This window comes from Pongo abelii, chromosome 5 (assembly GCF_028885655.2).
Source record: "Pongo abelii isolate AG06213 chromosome 5, NHGRI_mPonAbe1-v2.0_pri, whole genome shotgun sequence".
NCBI lineage: Eukaryota > Metazoa > Chordata > Mammalia > Primates > Hominidae > Pongo > Pongo abelii.
Genome location: NC_071990.2, coordinates 29,883,427 through 29,901,622, shown reverse-complemented (window position 1 = coordinate 29,901,622; position 18,196 = coordinate 29,883,427). Strand labels below are relative to the sequence as shown.

The window sequence follows — 18,196 nt, the reverse complement described above, 5'->3', positions numbered from 1 at the left end:
GTGGGCTGGTCTCTCCCCTTCTCACATGCTACCAGGGATGTAGACACATTCAGACTCCTTGACAGAAAGAGAAGCCAGAGGCCCTTGAAGTCACAAACGGGAGGCATGAACAAATCTTGCATCTCAGTCCCTCACAAGGCAGTCTTAGAAAAAAAATAGTCATGAACAAATTCAGGTCAGTCATAGTAAGTGGTGACACTGAACAGCCCACCACACCCTCAAGAATAGCAAATCTAAGACTCCAAATTCTAGTTGTATCCCCTCTGTCCCAACTCATCTTTCACTTCAGGCCCTCTAAGGTGTCACTTTTACAAGCCTTCAGCCCTGGGTACTGTTCATGTTTGGGGTGGAAAAAAACAAAATCTGGTCAGAGCCCACAGGTGATGTGACTAAAGGAGGAATTGTGGGGTGGCTGAGCTCCCCCATGGGCTCCTGTCCACACTATCCCAAGGATCTCAGGATTCACTCTCTCACCCCTACCACACTTACATGTAGCCTGAGCATAGCTGCCTCCTTTTCCATCTGTGGAAAGAAAATAAACTGTGAGAGGCCAGGGAGAAAGCAGGGTCATGAGATCCCAGAGGAGTTTCCGGAACTGTGACTGCAGACCCAGGTCAGGATTAGGAAACCCGAGGGACGAGGATATGTTGAAATTGGACTAATTGTCCTAGTGAGGTCTGTCCTCTGCGGGTACCTTCCCCTGACCTGTGACTGCTGGGAGTCAGGTTCCCATGACTCCAATGAAGGTGATAAATTTGTCCTTCATTTTCACAAGTTCTTTACAAAAGAGTAAGTGTTGATAGACAGAGATGGTGCCTCACGACTAGGCAGGATACAAGCCAACTCCTATCTGGGGCTGGGAATCCACCAATGGAAGAAGAAAACTCAGAGTTCACCCCTTTCCTACCTGGGATCTTATTCTTCCACATCACAGCAGTGACCACAGCTCTGGAGAAAACAGCACCAAGAACAACCAGGACAGTAACGATGCCCACAATGGGGATGGTGGGCTGGGAAGACAGCTGTAAGAAAGGAGGGGAACGTGAGGGGCCCTGACCATCAGGCCTGAAACCCTGACCTTGCTGAAGGGCTCCAGAAGGGCTCCTAGTTCCCATGAGAAGAGACATGACCCCTCATCCCCCTCCTTACCTACCTCAGGGTGAGGGGCTCTGTCAGCCCCTCGTGCTGCACATGGCATGTGTATCTCTGCTCCTCTCCAGAAGACACCACCACAGCTGCCCACTTCTGGGAGGTTTTGTGCCTTGCGGGTCTGGTCTCCACAAGCTCTGCATCCTACATTTGGTCCTCCCCATCCCACTACTGGGTCAATGTGATCTCCACAGGGTAGAAGCCCAGGGCCCAGCACCTTAGGGGGGCCTCACGGTCGGAGATGGGGTGGTGGGTCATGTGAGTCTTTTGGGGTTCTGAAGGGAAGAATCAGAAAATTCAGGCACTTTGCATTCCTCATGGGACATTCCACCTCATGGGACCATCCTGAGAATTGACGGGACACCTGAAGTGGGGAAGGGAGCAACTCAGACACCAGTCTGGACACAGGCACCTGGGGTAATCTCCTATTCCTTGGAAAGTTCTAGTGTCTGACGCCGGAACAGAGATTTCTGGTCCTGACCTAAGCGAAGGCCGAGGGACTCAAAGGAGCTGGAATCAGACCCACAAATACACATTGAGTATGAGGCAGAGAACAAGGCCTGAGAGGAAAATTCCTGGTGCCCAAGGCTGCTGTGGGGACAAAGGGGACCGCGGATCAGTATTCCAGGGATTGCCTTCTCCACCTTTCCCTCAGAGACTTCATCCTTTAATTGTCCCAGAGTGCAGGGCGGGCCCTCAGTCACTCTCTGGTATAGGATCTGAAAACCCAGGAGGACTCTTCCTCCTCAGGACAAGAGGGAAAGGGATGTTTTAGCGTTGGTCCCATTTTCTTTCCCTTCTTTTGGAATGTGACTCGAGGAGATCAGGGAGGCACCCCGTGGCCTCTGGTACCTGTGCACTGCAGTGTCTCCTTCCCATTCTTAAGGACTTTGCTGAGCCACTCCACCCACCTTCCCTGCTGGTAGGTTTTGAGCAGCTCTGCATGTTCCTCCGCCAGGGCATCTGAGCCGCCTTGTCCGCTGCAGTCCAAGAGCGCAGTTCCTGGTTTAGGACGAGGTAACTGGCGCCGTCATAGGGTATGTTCATATCCACTGAGGAGGCTCCAGTCCAAGTCCAGGTCGCAGCTGTGTACCCATTGGAGGGTGTGAGACCCATTCCCAGCGACCGCGGTCAGCCCAGGCCACTGAGCCCTGCCTCAGCCTCTACCAACCCCCGGGAATTTGGGCCTGAACTGTAAATAGAATCCGGTATAGGCGCCTGGGGCTTTTATTGGGTGGAGGATCTCCGCTGGTCCCGCAGCGGAGTAGCATAATCTTGGTAACAGTGGGTAGCACAGTACAGTGGGTAGCACAATCTTGGTAACCCCTGAATGATCACGAATCTAATTTGTAAAAGAGGTGATTTTTGGCCCCATTATATATAAATGTGTCTAAACGCATTGCAATTAGACTCACAAAGTTAAGTTTTACTTTCCCAGACTGTGTATCTGTGACTCTGGTCTGTTGTATTTTTAAATTATCTTTATCTTATAGCCCTGAGTTTGTATGCGCGAGTCCAGGACATCTCAATACAAAACACAATGTGTTACCGCATATTGCGACCAGGAGCCTGGGCAGAATTTAATCACCTCAAATTTGCAAGTGCTCAATCCAGCCAAAGTGCCCTTCACCAGTGCTCATGCACCGCCTTTATTTATTATTTATTTATTTAGTTATTTAGTTAGTTAGTTAGTTATTTTTAGACCGAGTATCACTCTGTTGCCGTAGCTGGAGTGCAGTGGTGCGCTCATGACTCACTGAAGCCTCGACCTCCTGGGCTCATGCGATCAATGCTCCTCCTTCAGCCTCCAAGTAGCTGGCACCACAGGCTTGTGCCACCAACCCTGGCTAATATTTCTAAACAAATATTTGTAGAAATGAGGTCTCCCTATGTGGCTCTGGCTAGTCTTGAACTCCTGAGCTCAAGTGATCCTCCCGCCTCAGCCTCCCAAAATGCTGGTATTACAGGCATGAGCCACAATGGCCATCTCATGCACCTGCGTATATTTATGAATTATTCAATCTAAGCTATGTGCATATTTTATTGGGACACTTGGTATTCTTTTCTAACCTGTTTATCATAAGGAGGCAGTTAGTTTTTAGACAGCCCCACAGAATGTATTAAAGACCAAGGTGCAAGTAACACTGTGCCAGGCTCCGAAGATAAATGGATTAAAAATCTATAAAACACTGTGTTTAAGTCTGAGAATTCTATTACTTTAGAATTCTTTCTCCCTGTTCGTTTACCTCACCTCCTGCTTCTCCAGCCCGTCTGTCTCTCCCTGTCACCCATCAGGCCCTCCTCTCTCCTTAGTCTCTACTACTCTGTCACTACTGAATTGTGGCCCTAGCTCTGTCCCCTTGCCTGCTGCCCATGACTGTTCTCCCCACAATGGTCAGAAATCCTGCTAATGTGAGTCAGATTGTGTCATTTCTTCACTTAAAACACTCCAATGGCTCCATCTCACTCTCAAGAAGCCTCTAGAATGGAAGGCACATGAGGACAGGGGCTTTGGGTTGTTTTGATCAAAGTTGCATCTGCAGCATATAAAAGCATATCTACCACATAGTAGGTACTAAGTTAATTTTGTTGAATGAATGAAATATGATTGTGTTAAAATTTGTATCACACAAAAATCACAAAATGAAAAATGCAAAGCAAGTTAGGAAACATTTGGTTTTATGCAACTACTATGCGTATCAGTTCATAAATTCGTTCCAGTGGAGAAAATGTCATATGCTTAGCTGTTGAATCTGTTTATGAATTTTCTATTAGTACATAACCAATTACCACAAACTTAGTGGCTTAAAAGAGCACTCATTTATTTGTCTATATTTCCTTCATCAGAAATGCAGGCCTAGTGTAAGAGATTCTTTGTTCAGGGTTTCGCAAAGCTGTATGCTCATCTTAACATTGGGGTTCTCCCCGAAGCTTATATAGAGCTCATTGGCAGAATTTGGTTTCTCGTAATTGTAGGACTAAGGTCCCTATTTCCTTCAGGCTATCAGAGTAGACAGTGAGGAGGGCTTCTAATTCCTATTGGCCACCAGTGTTCTTTCCCCATGATCCCACCATTTTCAAAGCCCACAGTGGAGGAAGCCCCTCACACTGAATCCCTCTCACACTGTCTCTGTTCTCAGGAAGAACCCAGTCCTTTTCAGAGCTTACCTGATTAGGACAGTCCCAGCAGGATAATCCCCATCTTAAAGCCAACTGACAGGGGACCTGAAATATATCTGCAAAATCTCTTCACAGCAGCACCTATATTAGTGTCACCTGAGTAACTGGGGTAATGTGAGTAACCAAGGGTGGTTACTGGGGTGCCATCATAGAATCAGCCTAACATAGCCTGGATCTTCCTTTTGTGTTTGAATAGAACATACAAATTGAAGGTAAAAAAAAAATAGATCATTGTTATATAGCCATGAAAATTCTTCTTAAATATTAAAAGCAAATGACATATTTAATATTTTATAATCAATTTAGAGCAAATGAAAAACTTGATTCATCCTCTCTTGTGAAGGTGTATTAGTTATCTACTGATGCATAACAAGTCACTTAAAACTTAGCAACTCAAATCAACAAATATTTATCATGTCCCACAGTTTCTAGTGGTCAGGAATCCAGAAGAGGTTTCTCAAAGTTCTTCTGGCTCAAGGCCTCTCACAAAATTACAGTCTAGTTGTCATCCAGGGCTTTATCATCTGAGGGCTCAAATGGGGCTGGGGATTCACAAGACACAAGAATATCCCACGTGGCTGTTGGAAGAGGCTTCATCTTCTTATTGTCTGGCCCCAGGAGGCCTGACTTCCTAGTCACTTGGAGCTTTCCACAGGCCTTCTTATGACACAGCAGCTGGCTTCCCCCAAGGCTCATGATCCCAGAGAAAGAGAGAACCAGAACCAAAGTAGAAGCTGCAGTGAGCTTTTCTTTTTTTTTTTTTTTTCTTTTTTTGAGACAGAGTCTCACCCTGTTGCCCAGGCTGGAATGCAGTGGCTGGATCTTGGCTCACTGCAACCTCTGACATCCAGGTTCAAGTGATTCTTCTGCCTCAGCCTCCTGAGCAACTGGGATTACAGGCATGCACCACCACACCCGGCTAATTTTTGTATTTTTAGTAGAGACCAGGTTTCACCATCTTGGCCAGGCTGGTCTCAAACTTCTGACCTCATGATCCGCCCTCTTGACCTCCCAAAGTGTTGGGATTACAGGCGTGAGCGACCACTCCCAGCCTTAGTGAGTCTTATGATCTACACCCAGAGACACAAACTATTATGTCAGCATTACTTTATCAGTCTGTAAGCGAGTCATTAAGTTCAGACCACACTCACAGGAAGGGAATGAAGCTGCACCTCTGCAAGGAGGCGTATCAAAGAATTTATATGCATGTTAAGTAAGTACAGTATGCATGTTAAGTAACGTACAGAATGTAATCACCTCAAATCTGCAAGTGCTCAATGCAGCCAAAGTGCCCTTCACCAGGGCTCGTTCACTGCCTCCATTATTTATTTATTTATTTATTTAGTTAGTTAGTTAGTTATTTTTAGACAAAGTATCACTTTGCTGCCCTGGCTGGAATGCAGTGGCATGCTCATGACTCACTGAAGCCTCAGCCTTCCGGGCTCATGCGATCAATGCTCCTCCTTCAGCCTCCCAAGTAGCTGGCACCACAATTAACATTATTGTTTCAGGATTTTGTAAATCAAATACTTCTTGTATCTGACTAATTTTCTTTAATACTTTAAAATTATCTTTTGTAAAGTAATGAATAAAACTTTGAGACAGAGAATGGAGATACAACAATATCTCAGATTTTTTTGCAAATGCCTTTAATATTAATGTTCTCTTTGATGAGTTGCAAGAAAGTTGAGAAAATACAGTAGCTAGATCAAAGAGTCCCAAGACTGGTGCCATTTAATAATGCCTTTACAATCATAATGATCTTTCTGTTTCCTCAGAAGTTACTAATTCTGTTTAAGAATGCCCAAAATGCCAATTTTCTTACTCAAGCTTCTACAAAAATATTTGCCTAATCAGAGTGCTTTGCAGTTAGAAAAGATGTGTCTCACATCTTTGTCTGTACAGCTAGCTTAGCATCACGACAACGATTTGGTTTGATGTGGTAGGCGGAAATGGTTAACTCCAATCTAGGAACAAGATTTTTCAATAACTGGGTATTCAGTGGGCATCCATTGATCAGTTTAACATCTTTCGCTGTGTTTTTTAATTAGATGTGGTAGAAGTGATTTGGACTCCAGTATGATTCTGAAAAATACAGTTATTTTGTGCTTCTAATGTTGCTTTAAAAGCAGCTTTTTCGTGTTTTCCATTCTTATTGCTATTTCATCACTAGTCATTCCTTTATGTCGTTTCATTTAATTTATTTTGCTCAACAATGCTTTTTTTCTATTCTGTAAAAGTTTAATTCACTTGTATCTGTGGTAAAATGTGAGCAACATATCAAATTCTCAAATTCTTTGCGAGATACAATTGCCTTGCACATCAGATTGAACATGGTATACCAGAGAATGTAGAGAGTTGCCAATTAGCCAAGAATCAAATGACCTATTTCTAGCCAAGGCTATTTTTCATGGCATCCTGGTTCTGTCTGTCACATGGCTCCTTACAATTGGCTGTGGCTTTGTTTTAATGCATGTAGTTATTGCTAAGGATCCTTGCAATGAACTTTTGTGTTTTCTTTTCTCTTTCATTTCCAAATAATCAGGAATGGCACACAAGGTGCATTTTGAAAATTGCCACTATAAATATTTGTGGGCCGGGAGCGGTGGCTCATGCCTCTAATCCCAGCATTTTGGGAGGCCGAAGTGGGTGGATCACCTGAGATCAGGAGTTGGAGAGCAGCCTGGCCAACATGGTGAAGCACAGTCTGTACGAAAAATACAAAAATTAGCCAGGCATCATGGCAGGTGCCTGTAATCCTAGCTACTCAGAGGCTGAGGTAGGAGAATCACTTGAACATGGGAGGTGGAGGTTGCAGTGAGACGAGATCACACCACTGCACTCCCGCCTGGGCAACAAGAGTGAGACTCTATCTCAAAAATAAATGAATAAATAAATAAATAAATAAAGATTTATGATCAAGTAACTAACTACCTGGACATCCTCTCCTGGCATAAGAAAGAGAACCTATGAAGCCACCCTAGACTGTTGCCCGATGCTATGCACCATAAGGAACCTCTGTCTTGAGTCTTGTATTTACTATTCCTTTGCACTGTCTCTAAAGATTTTTACAATAAATATATATACCCAAATCACAGTCTGACCTGTTTTTTTAACTTCCCTGTACAGAGAACTCACACTATATGTATTCCCTGTGATGTGCATTATGTGTAGGAGAGTTATCTCTGATGTGGGAGAGTGCTGTTCATTCATTTCTACTGCTAAAATTTTACTTTTCATGATTATATCACAATTTTGTTAATTCCCATTTATGTATATGTGATTGTTTCCAGTTTTTTGCCATAAACATTGGTGTACACGTCTCTGGGACACATAGCCAAAAATATCCCCAGAGTGTATGATCAGGAGCAGATGGTGGGATTAGACAGTGTATGGACATTAATCATACAAGATAAGGCTAATTTGATTTCCCAAGTGCTTGTACCAAGAATGGGAAAGAATTTATGTTGCTCATGTGTTCTGAAAACATTCAGTTGAAGGTGGAGATTAAATGTTAAAAGCCACCGTCTTGGCTACAGAATCACCCTAGGCATTTTTTCATATTCCATTAATAACTTCCTTTTCTTTACTTTTATCCTGTAAATTATGGCATTATACTTTAATCATAAGATTCAAATGATGCCTCTTTTTAGCATAACCACATAGAGTTTGTGAAAAAATGGAGGGAGGGAGAAAGCTCTGAGGGAGGAAAGGAGGAAAGAAAGATGGAAGGACAGAGAAAGACAAAATGAACATTTTCAAAAAAGAATAGGAGGAAAGGATTGGAAACAGCAAGTGTGGCTAACATTATTAAAATGCAGGGAATTAAAAGATGTAGATAACATCCATGGAATAATAGAAACTTAAGAAAGCCTTAATATTTATTAACTGCTGTGTCACAAACTACCTCAAAATTTAGTAGCTTAATACAACAAATATCTGTTAATTCAAAGAGATACTACAAACACAAGCAAAATAGATTTTATGGGGGTGGGAGAAGTTAGATAAAGAGATGGATTTTACAGGTTGGAATAAGTAAGAGTTATTGGTGTGCACATGGAAATGCTTTTTAGTCCAAGTCCTCCAAGGAGCAGATGCCAAGCTGAGCTTAAAGTCTACGGCATCTTATGAGGGGACACACCTGTAAGGGAATATGAGAAGCGAGCCAGAAATCCCTGGAGAAGGTGGCAGACAATGATACAAGTGTGACCCCCAAGTGCTGGACAGAAGGAGACAAAGTCTGTTCGACGCATCCTAGAGCAGAAGCAATCTAAGGAGAGTTGAGCAAGGGCATGGAGGAGTCTTGGAGCCACATTTGGCTATCAGAGGAGTCCCATGTCTCCCAGTAACGGCCTGCCTTAGTGTGCTTGCTGTGACTGGTCACTGGCTGGGAACAACTCATGGGAAGCAGGGCTTCTGCACTAACCCTGCTGAGGATGTCAGAGCACAGGAGCAGAGACGTGGGACATTACCTAGGAGTATCACTCAATCCTTCCTTCCTGAGGGTTCTGGGCTCTTGAATATGAAACCCTCTCAGGCTGGGTTGCTGGATGATTCTGCTCACACTTACAATGGACAAGGGAAACCAGGACGTCCCCAAGTGGATTCCTGGTTTCCACACGCACTTCTCCTGCCCTCATTGTGTGATAGCAGCTCTGCCTCCTCCTCTTCTCACCTGCTTGTCTCTGGGCACATACTATCCAAATATCCCTGGGTGCAACCACAATGTGTAGTTCTATGGACTCTCATTTGTCTCCTTGCCAGGGTGCCCTCTTTGGGAAACCAGGACCTCCTATCCTGCAGAGTCCAGATTTTGGAAGTAAGAAGAGCAAAATTACCCTGGGGGTGAATATAATTAATAAAATAAATAAATAAATACATACATACATGCATAAATAAATTTATTTATGTATTCATGTTATTTATGTATGTATTTATTTATTTACTTATAAATAAATCACCCTGGGAGTGAATATAAGGAATGAGACACACCCGCTTTGACTTCTTGGTTTTTGGACCCACATATTCTTCCTTCTGAAAACAGCACCATAGAGATGTCTTTGATTCAATACATGCATCACATCCTGAAAGATGGCACCCATTCCTCGGAGGGTTTCATCCAAGCTGGTACTGAGTTGTGCCTGTAGAGTCCTGTCCATGACTCTGTGTGCCTAGCAGCACCTGAGAGGTGCAGGTGGTGATATGACCAGGGGATCCCATGGTCATGGCCCATGCTTCATCCCCTTCCCCATGAGGTGTGTCCCCCAGGCAGATAATGTACTGAAATTCTGAGCCAGTGGATCAGGAATGCCAATAGTGTTGTTGACTGAGGGTCTGAGAGCAGAGAGGAAAACCACACCACATGGAATAGGTGCCTATCCCTGTGAGGATGAACTTCTGCCCCTTCCAGGATGGATGGTGTTCAAGCTATTCAACTTGTCCCTTAGGGGCTAGTCAGTTACCTGAAGAAATAGTGCCCTATCGGCGCCTATCATTGGTCTGTAATGCTCATGAGCAGAGTATTCAGAGGAAGCAGTAGCTTGGTGGGCCTTGGTAGTGGAGAGACAGTGCTGCTGGGCTCATTTGTAGCTTCATCCCTGCCACTGTGGTTGCTCCACTCACGGGTGCTTCCTATCAGGCCTGGGCTGATCCATGATGCAGACTGGCTAACTTCAATTTATCTTCAATTTGTTTGGTTATTCAGGGCCACATCAGGACTGGGTGTTTCCTGTGGGTGTTAACATGGAATTAAGGCTCAACTGACATGGACTATTTCATCTCATGATAGATGCCACCGGGCCTGTCCAATCTATGACTCTATGGGTCACATAGAAGCCAATACACACGGGCACTTGGAATCACATGGTTGTTTGGTGTCCCATGCTCAAGCATTCTATCTTATCAGGGCCAGGAACATGCTAAAAGTTGCTTCTAACATGGAGCATGTTTCTCTGCTGTGGATTCCATGGCCTTACTCCTGATCCCAGGCCCTGCATTCTGACTCTCCCACTGATGCTTGGTTCAGCTCCATCCTACTTCTTTCCCCAGACCGCCACCTCCAGCACCAGGGGCCTGAGGGATGGTGACTGACTGCACCACAGCCTGGGTCTGCTGCAGTGTCCTTTCCTGTCCAGGCCCAACTCAAAGCTGGCCTCCTCCTATGTCACCCAGAGTGTCAGCCAAAGCAATATACTTAGATGTGGAATGTGCCATTGCCAGAACCCAGAGAGGCTCACCAAGTAGTGTGCTTCCTTCCTTCTAGTGAGGATGCAATGCAAGTGTGTCTTTTACTTTGGAGGGGAGAGCTCTGCATGCCCCTAACCACTGGACACATAACGCTTCACTGCAGTGGCCACTCTTGAAGCTCTGTAAGGTTTATCTTCACCTTCTGTAGTGCACATGTTTTGCCAAGGAATTCAGCGTACTTTCCTGCTCTTGTTCATCCTTCCCAATTTATGTGATATTGCCAATGAAATGAAGAGATTTAGTGTGCTGTGAGATGTCTGATTCGTCCAGGTCTCTTAAGGTGATATTTATAGATGGTTGAGGAATTAAGGTACCCTGACGCAAGCTATCGATAAATGTATTATAAACCCCATGTGAATGTGAATCATTCTGTATCCATCTTCTAAATGAAATGGGGGGGAATGCACTCACCAAATCCACAGCTGCATGCCATGTGCCTGAGGCCTTATTAATCTCCCCAGGGAGTGATATCCAGCCAGCATGGCAGCTGCAATCAGGACTCCTACTTTGTCAAGTCTGGAGTAATTCCGTTCATTCTTCAGCCATATCAGGCTGCTGCAGGTACAGATTGCTGAGTTATATGGAGATAACAGGCAATCCCAACACCACCCCGCATCATTCAGGTCTGTAATGGCAGTGCTACCCCTATAATACCTGCAGTACCCTCCACAAGACCCACCCTGGGGCACAATATTGCTTCTGGTTTGGCTTGGATGAGGGATGTTTCCCTTTGGGCTTCAGCACAATGAGATCCCGTACTCTCCAGACTAGGGACACAGTGTGGGGTGACTCCAGTTGCCAGTGCATCAAGGCCAATTATGCACTCAGAGAATGGGGAGATAATCAGGACAGGGTTTATGGAACCAGTGATTCCACCATGGGGCATAACGTGTCCAGGTTTATTCCCTGGCCTCTGTAAGCCCCACTGTGATGGGGACATAATTGTGCTGTGGGAATCTGGCAGCAATGTCAGCTCACACCCAATGTTAATACTTATACCATCTCCTGATTAAATGGCTATAGGCTCTTTTGCAGAAGGGCTGATGGAATTGTCACAGCATGTAACCATCATTGTGTCCCAAGGTTCTTTCTCTTAGGGATATGGATATGTCCTTAGTCACTGGATTCTGAATCTGAAGCTTGCTCCTCAATTCTTACATGCTTATCATAGATATCAAGCAGTGCCCTTGCTGTCTGCCTGTCTTTTCTGACTCTGGGATACCACCCTTTATTAACCTTCCCCACAACTCCTCGAAGGTCAAGCCCCCTCGGCTGATACTCTGGATTATCACAGTAAATGTGCCCTCTATCTTTTGCAGGTCACTGAAAAGGAGGGTTCCTAAAGCATTCACTCCTGACCCTGAGGGAGGTGGGTGCACTCACTCCAGGACTCAGGTTCACCACAGATAAGCAAAAAAAGTCCTCACGTTCAAAATTGTCCTGGGTCACATGCAGCCCACAAGCCGCGGATTGGACAAGCTTGCATCTAGAACGTATGCACCACAACACCAGAAATTTTTCTGTTTTTACTTTAACGATGCTTTCTAAATGGAAAAGCAGTCATATCCCTAGCAGACAACAAATGTCAGTTGAATGAATGATCACTGTAGAGCACCTCCCTATTCTAAAGCCCATATCTTTATTAATGTAGCCACAGGGCAAATGCTGTTTTGTGGCAGCTAAAGAACATCAGTTCACGTGGACATCCATGCCACCAGGGCTTTTCTCACCAGGGCTGCTTGTGTGTCCTACATCCCTCCTTCCACACCAACCCTCCTGCACACTTCAGCAGAAAACCGTATTTTTCTCTTCAGGAACAATAACCGTAGCCTTATGGGTACAATTTTCCAACCACATATGAATCTAAATTAGATTCTGCTTTATAAATCTATGAGTTTGGATTGGAGCCAGCACTGGGATTACTACAACTCAGGGCAGGAAGAAGAGTAGGAGGGCAGGAAGAGGAGTTCCAACAGAAAGTTAACTATGATGAGAAACTATGGGACCCCTCCTCTCTGCAAATCTCACAATCTGGTTCCTTTAAAAAGATTGGAGAAAAATCAAAAATACAATTGAGGAAAAAGCCCTGGGAGGAAGGCAAGAGCTGGACAGGTCTGAAAATTTGTCTCGTGATACCACAAGGAGATTTGTATGCAGGGACCACCCTAGGTGACATCCAACTCCCTGTGATCATAGGTCTTGGTGGTACAAGTTTCTACTGAAGGGCCAAGGACAATGGAGCAGCAAAGATGACCCAGCCGAGCAGTGACCACATGAAGCCCATGGTGGCCGGAACACAAACTGGGCACAGCCCCATCTACTCTCCTCCCCTGCAACAAATCAGCATAAGAAACACGTGGATTCTGGAAGGTTCTCATGTCTTCCATTTATGTTGTCTCTCAAATTTTAGGAATCTTCTCCCTTAATTAACTCATCAACCTCTCATGGCAAGAATTTGAGAAAGTAAATTTATACTCAGGTTCTAATTTTAATAGCGAAGGAAGAAGTTACAGCTCAGCATACCATGAAGCTGAGACAGAGATGGAGACATCCCAGCCCCACCTCTCTGGAACAGGAAAGATGATTGGGGAGGGAGCACAAGTCAGTGTGGGAAGAGGGTTATGGTGGACATGAGGGTGGGGTGGCCTCCCCACCTCCTCACACTATGCCTACAGGAACACAGACACATGCAGGTGCCTTTGCAAAAACAAAGTCAGGTTCTTCAAGTCACAAAGGGAAGGGCAGGAACAACTCTTACCTCTCAGTCCCACACAAGGCAGCTGTCTCACACTACAGAAAAAATATTCATGAACAAATTCATATCAGTCACAGTGAGGGGTCACACTTTAAACAGCCCATCACATGCTCAATACATCCAATGCAAAGAAACTCCATAGCACAGCTGTGTCCACTGTTCCCCCCAACACCCAACACACATCAGGCCCTCCAGGCTCTCACCTTTACAAGCTGTGAGAGACACATCAGAGCCCTGGGCACTGTCACTGCCTGGGGTAGAACAAAAACAGAACCTGATCAGATCCCACAGAAGATGTGGCTAGACGAGGAACTGTGGGGTGGGTGAGCCCCCCCATGGGCTCCCAAACACAATATCCCAAGGATCTCAGGCATCAGCCTCCTTCATACTTACTTGCAGCCTGAGAGTAGCTCCCTCCTTTTCTATCTGTGGGAAGAAAATGTCCTGTGAGATACCAGAAAGGAGTCAGGGCCTTAAGGTCCTAGAGGAACCTCCTAGTCTTGGAACCCAGAGAAGTTTCCAGATATGTGTGACTGCAGACCCAGGGCGGGATCAGGAAACATGAAGAAAGCAGGTGTGGGTCCTGGACGAACCACCCTCCTGAGGTCTGTCCTCAGGGACCTTCCCCTGTGACTTGTGACTGCTGGGATCAGGCTCCATCACCACAGTCATCAAGGTGATAAATCTGTCCTTCATTTTAACAGGTGCTTTACAAAAGAGTAAGTGCTGGCACACAGGGCCCAGGCTGGGTAGGCCCATGAGTGTGGATGGTGCTTCCCAGTAATTAGACAGGGCACATTTCTACCTGGGGCTTGGAACCCTCAGTGAGACAAGAAATCTCAGACCCCACCCTTCACCCCTTCCCCACCTGAGCTCTTCCTCCTCCACATCACAGCAGCAACCACAGCTCCAGTGATCACAGCTCCAAGGAGAACCAGGCCAGCAATGATGACCACGATGGGGATGGTGGGCTGGGAAGACAGCTCTGGGAAAAGAGGGAAGGTGAGGGGCCCTGACCCTGCTAAAGGTCTCCAGAGAGGCTCCTGCTTTCCCTAAGAGACATGACACCCCCATCTCCCTCCTTACCCCATCTCAGGGTGAGGGGCTCAGGCAGACCCTCATGCTGCACATGGCAGGTGTATCTCTGCTCCTTTCCAGAAGGCACCACCACAGCCACCCACTTCTGGAAGGTTCCATCCCCTGCAGGCCTGGTCTCCACGAGCTCCGTGTCCTGGGTCTGGTCCTCCCCATCCCGCTGCCAGGTCAGTGTGATCTCCGCAGGGTAGAAGCCCAGGGCCCAGCACCTCAGGGTGGCCTCCTGGTCAGAGATGGGGTGGTGGGTCATATGTGTCTTGGGGGGGGTCTGACGGGAAGAGTCAGAAAATTCAGGCATTTTGCATCTGTCATGGGACACTCCACCAGCACGCATGTGGCCATCTTGAGAATGGACAGGACACCCGGGATGGGGAAGAGAGCACAGAACCCAGACACCAGCCCGGACACAGGCACCTGGGATAATCTTCTATTCCCTGAGGAGGGAACAACGACTTCTGGTCCTGACCTGAGTGGAGGCTGAGGGACTCAGAAGTGCTGGACTCAGACCCCCACACACATTGAGTGTGAAGCAGAGAACAAGGGCTGAGAGGAAAAGTAACGGGGCCCAAGGCTGCTGCCGGTGTCAAAGGGAACCCCTGATCAGTATTCGAGGCATCGTCTTCCCGTCATTCCTTCAGAGATTTTAACCCTTAATTGTGTCAGAGAGCAGGGCGGAACCTCAGAGTCACTCTCTGGTACAGCATCTGGAAACCCAGGAGGATTCTTCTCCCTCAGGACCAGAGGGAGGGCGATATTCTAGTGTTGGTCCCATTTTCCTCCCCTCCTTGTGGAAAGCCAGCCCGGGAGATCTACAGGCGATCAGGAAGGCGCCCCGTGGCCCCTGGTACCCGTGCGCTGCAGCGTCTCCTTCCCGTTCTTCAGGTGTCTGCGGAGCCACTCCACGCACGTGCCCTCCAGGTAGGCTCTCTCCTGCTCCCCCACACCGGCCGCCTCCCACTTGCGCTTGATGATCTGAGCTGCAATGTCCGCCGCGGTCCAAGAGCGCAGGTCCTCGTTTAGGGCGATGTAATCCTTGCCGTCGTAGGCGTCCTGCCGGTACCCGCGGAGGAAGCGCCCGTGGGACCCCACTTCGCAGCCATACATCCTCTGGATGGTGTGAGAACCTGGCCCCGCCCCCGCGGTCAGCCCCTTCCCCGGAGCCCCGCCCCGCCCCGCCCCGACCAACCCGCGGGAATTTTTGGTCTAAACTGAAAATGAAACTGGGTAAAGGCGCCTGGGCCTCTCCCGGGTCAAGGGTCTCGGGGTCCCGCGGCTTCGGGGTGGATCTCGGACGCAGAGACTGTGGGCGACCCGGCCCGTCCGTGGGGAATGGGGAGGAGTCGTGACCTGCGCTCCGGGCCGGGGTCACTCACCGGCCTCGCTCTGGTTGTAGTAGCCGCGCAGGGTCCCTAGGTCCACTCGGTCAGTCTGTGCGTTGGCCTTGGCTCTCCGTGTGTTCCGGTCCCAATACTCTGGCCCCTCCTGCTGCACCCACGACGCCCGCAGCTCCATCCTCGGGCTCGCGGCGTCGCTGTCGAACCGCACGAACTGCGTGTCGTCCACGTAGCCGACTTCGAGGTACCGGGGCTCCCCGCGGCCCGGCCGGGACACGGAGGTGCTGAAATACCTCATGGAGTGGGAGCCTAGCGGCGAGGAGAGGCTGAGACCCGCCCGACCCTCCTCCCGGCGCAGCTCCAAGAGTCCTGCGCCCCAGCCAGGCAGGCCCCTCCCTCCTCCCCGCAGAGGCCGTTTCCCTCCCGATCCCGCACTCACCCGCCCAGGTCTGGGTCAGGGCCGGGGCACCCGAGAGTAGCAGGAGGAGGGTTCGGGGCGCCATGACCGCCATCCTCGGCATCTGGGGAGAATCGGAGTCCCGGTGGGTGCGTGGGGACTTTAGAACCAGGACCGCGACGACACTGATTGGCTTCTCTAGAAACCCGACACCCAGTGGGAGTGAGAACTGGGTCCGCGTCGTGAATATCGAAGAAGGACCGGGTGCGGGTTGTAAGAAGAAGAGAAACTGCGGAGATGGGGAATCCCCGATGGTGGACCTCCCCAGTCCATACACCGCCTTCAGGGCCTGAGACCCTGAGAGCCGCCTGGGGCCCCTGGGACTTCGCCCTGACCCCGCTCCTCCTGTGCCAAGCGCTCTGTCTCAAAGTTTCCCTGAGTCTCGGCCCAGGTGCTGTCTGAGAAACCAGGGAGAAACCCTCGGCTTGGGCCCCATCCCTCTCCCTTCACTTTTCATCCCGGAATCTCCGTCCCTGAACTGGACTCCCTGCCTCCCACTCCTTACCTGTCCACCTGGACTCTTCTAGAAGAAAACTCACCCACGGAGCTTGGTGACAGAGAGTGAGCTTGCTCTGGGAATGGAGGTGTAGATTTTTGTTGTTGTTTTTGTTTTTAATCGGGAAGAGTTGTGCCTGAGTGCATGAGACACAATAGAGACCAGTTTGCTCTTTGTTTATTAAATACATTGGGTAGCAGAACCTTGGTAACCCCTGAATGATCAGGAATCTAATAGGTAAAAAATGTGACTTTGGCCCCTTGATGTATAAATGTGTCCAAAAGCGTTACAACAGGACTCACAAAGCTACTAAGTTTCACTTTCCCAGACAATGTATCTGTGACTCCTGCTTGTCTTATTTTAAATTTACCATCATTCCTTAGCTCTGAGTTTCTGTGTGAGTCCAGGACATCTCCTCAATACAAAGTAGCACACGGTGTTACTATATGTTGCAACCAGAAGCCAGTACAGGCTTTATTCACCTCAGAGTTGCAACTGTTCAATGCAGTCACAATGCCCCTCGCTAGTGCTCATGCACTGCCTGTTTTTAGGAAGTATCCACTCTTAAGTGTTGTGTATATTTTATAGGAACACTTAGTATTTTTTAAACCTGATTAACATAAAAAACAATTAGTTTTTAGGCAGACCCACATAAGGTATTAAAGGCCAACTATCAAGAACACCCTGCGAAACTCTGTAGATGGATGTATTAAAATCCATAAAACAATGTATTTAAACCTAAGAATTCTGCTGCTTTTGAATTCTTTCCTCAGCTCCTTTTCCTCACCCCCTGCTTCTCCAGCCCTTCCCTCCATCCCTCTCATCCTTCAGGCCCTCCTCTCCCCTTTGTCCCCACCACACTGTCACTCGTGAATTGTGACACTAGCACTGTCCCATGACCTGCTACGTGACTGTTCTCTCCACAGTGGTCCTGCTCCTGTGAGTTAGTGTGTCATTTCTCCACTTAAAACACTCCAGTGTCTCCGCCTCGGTCTTGTGAAGCTTCTGGAGTGTCAGGCACGTGAGCATATGAGGGGATACCCGGTTCATTGTAGGGACTAAATTAATTTTTGTTGACTGAATGAATGAAATATGAGTGTAATAAATTGTATCACAGATAATTATAAAATATAAAACACTGAAAAAGTTCAGAAAGATTTTATTTCGTGCAACTAGTGTGTATATCAATTCATCAGTTCATTTGTGCACTACCATGCCTGGCGAAACAACACCCATTTATCTGTTTATAGTTCCTTCATCAGAAATCTGGGCAAGATGTGGATAGAATCTCTGTTCTGGGCTTCCAAAAACTGTGTTATCTTCTTGAATCCTCCTTCAGGCTTACACAGAGGTGGCGGAATGCGGTTTCTTGCAGTTGTAAGACTGAGGTCCCTGTTCCTTGCTGGCTGTCAATGTAGAGAACAGGGACGGCTGAGCTCAATTCCTGGTGCTCACCAGCATTCTTTCCTACACAAACCCTTCAT

At 47.4% G+C, this 18,196-nt stretch overlaps 1 protein-coding gene, 1 long non-coding RNA gene and 1 pseudogene across 2 annotated transcripts; all 3 read right to left on the bottom strand.

Moving 5' to 3' along the window:
- Positions 1-367: 367 nt before the first annotated feature.
- On the bottom strand, positions 368-2,703 carry LOC100456177 (patr class I histocompatibility antigen, A-126 alpha chain-like; annotated as a pseudogene).
- A 6,511-nt stretch (positions 2,704-9,214) lies between these two features.
- LOC134761591 (uncharacterized) lies at positions 9,215-11,422 on the bottom strand. The gene is made up of 2 exons (XR_010140469.1): positions 10,987-11,422; positions 9,215-10,057 (listed from the first exon to the last, which is right to left on the bottom strand). It is a non-coding gene; the product is annotated as an uncharacterized LOC134761591 (long non-coding RNA).
- Positions 11,423-13,441: 2,019 nt separating this feature from the next.
- Positions 13,442-16,340, bottom strand: LOC100456603 (HLA class I histocompatibility antigen, A alpha chain-like). Its single transcript, XM_054558631.2, has 8 exons — positions 16,199-16,340; positions 15,799-16,068; positions 15,274-15,549; positions 15,125-15,129; positions 14,417-14,693; positions 14,199-14,315; positions 13,724-13,756; positions 13,442-13,581 (listed from the first exon to the last, which is right to left on the bottom strand). The coding sequence occupies exons 1-8, from the start codon at positions 16,278-16,280 to the stop codon at positions 13,442-13,444; spliced, it is 1,200 nt and encodes a 399-aa protein (XP_054414606.1). The 5' UTR covers positions 16,281-16,340.
- Positions 16,341-18,196: the final 1,856 nt, after the last annotated feature.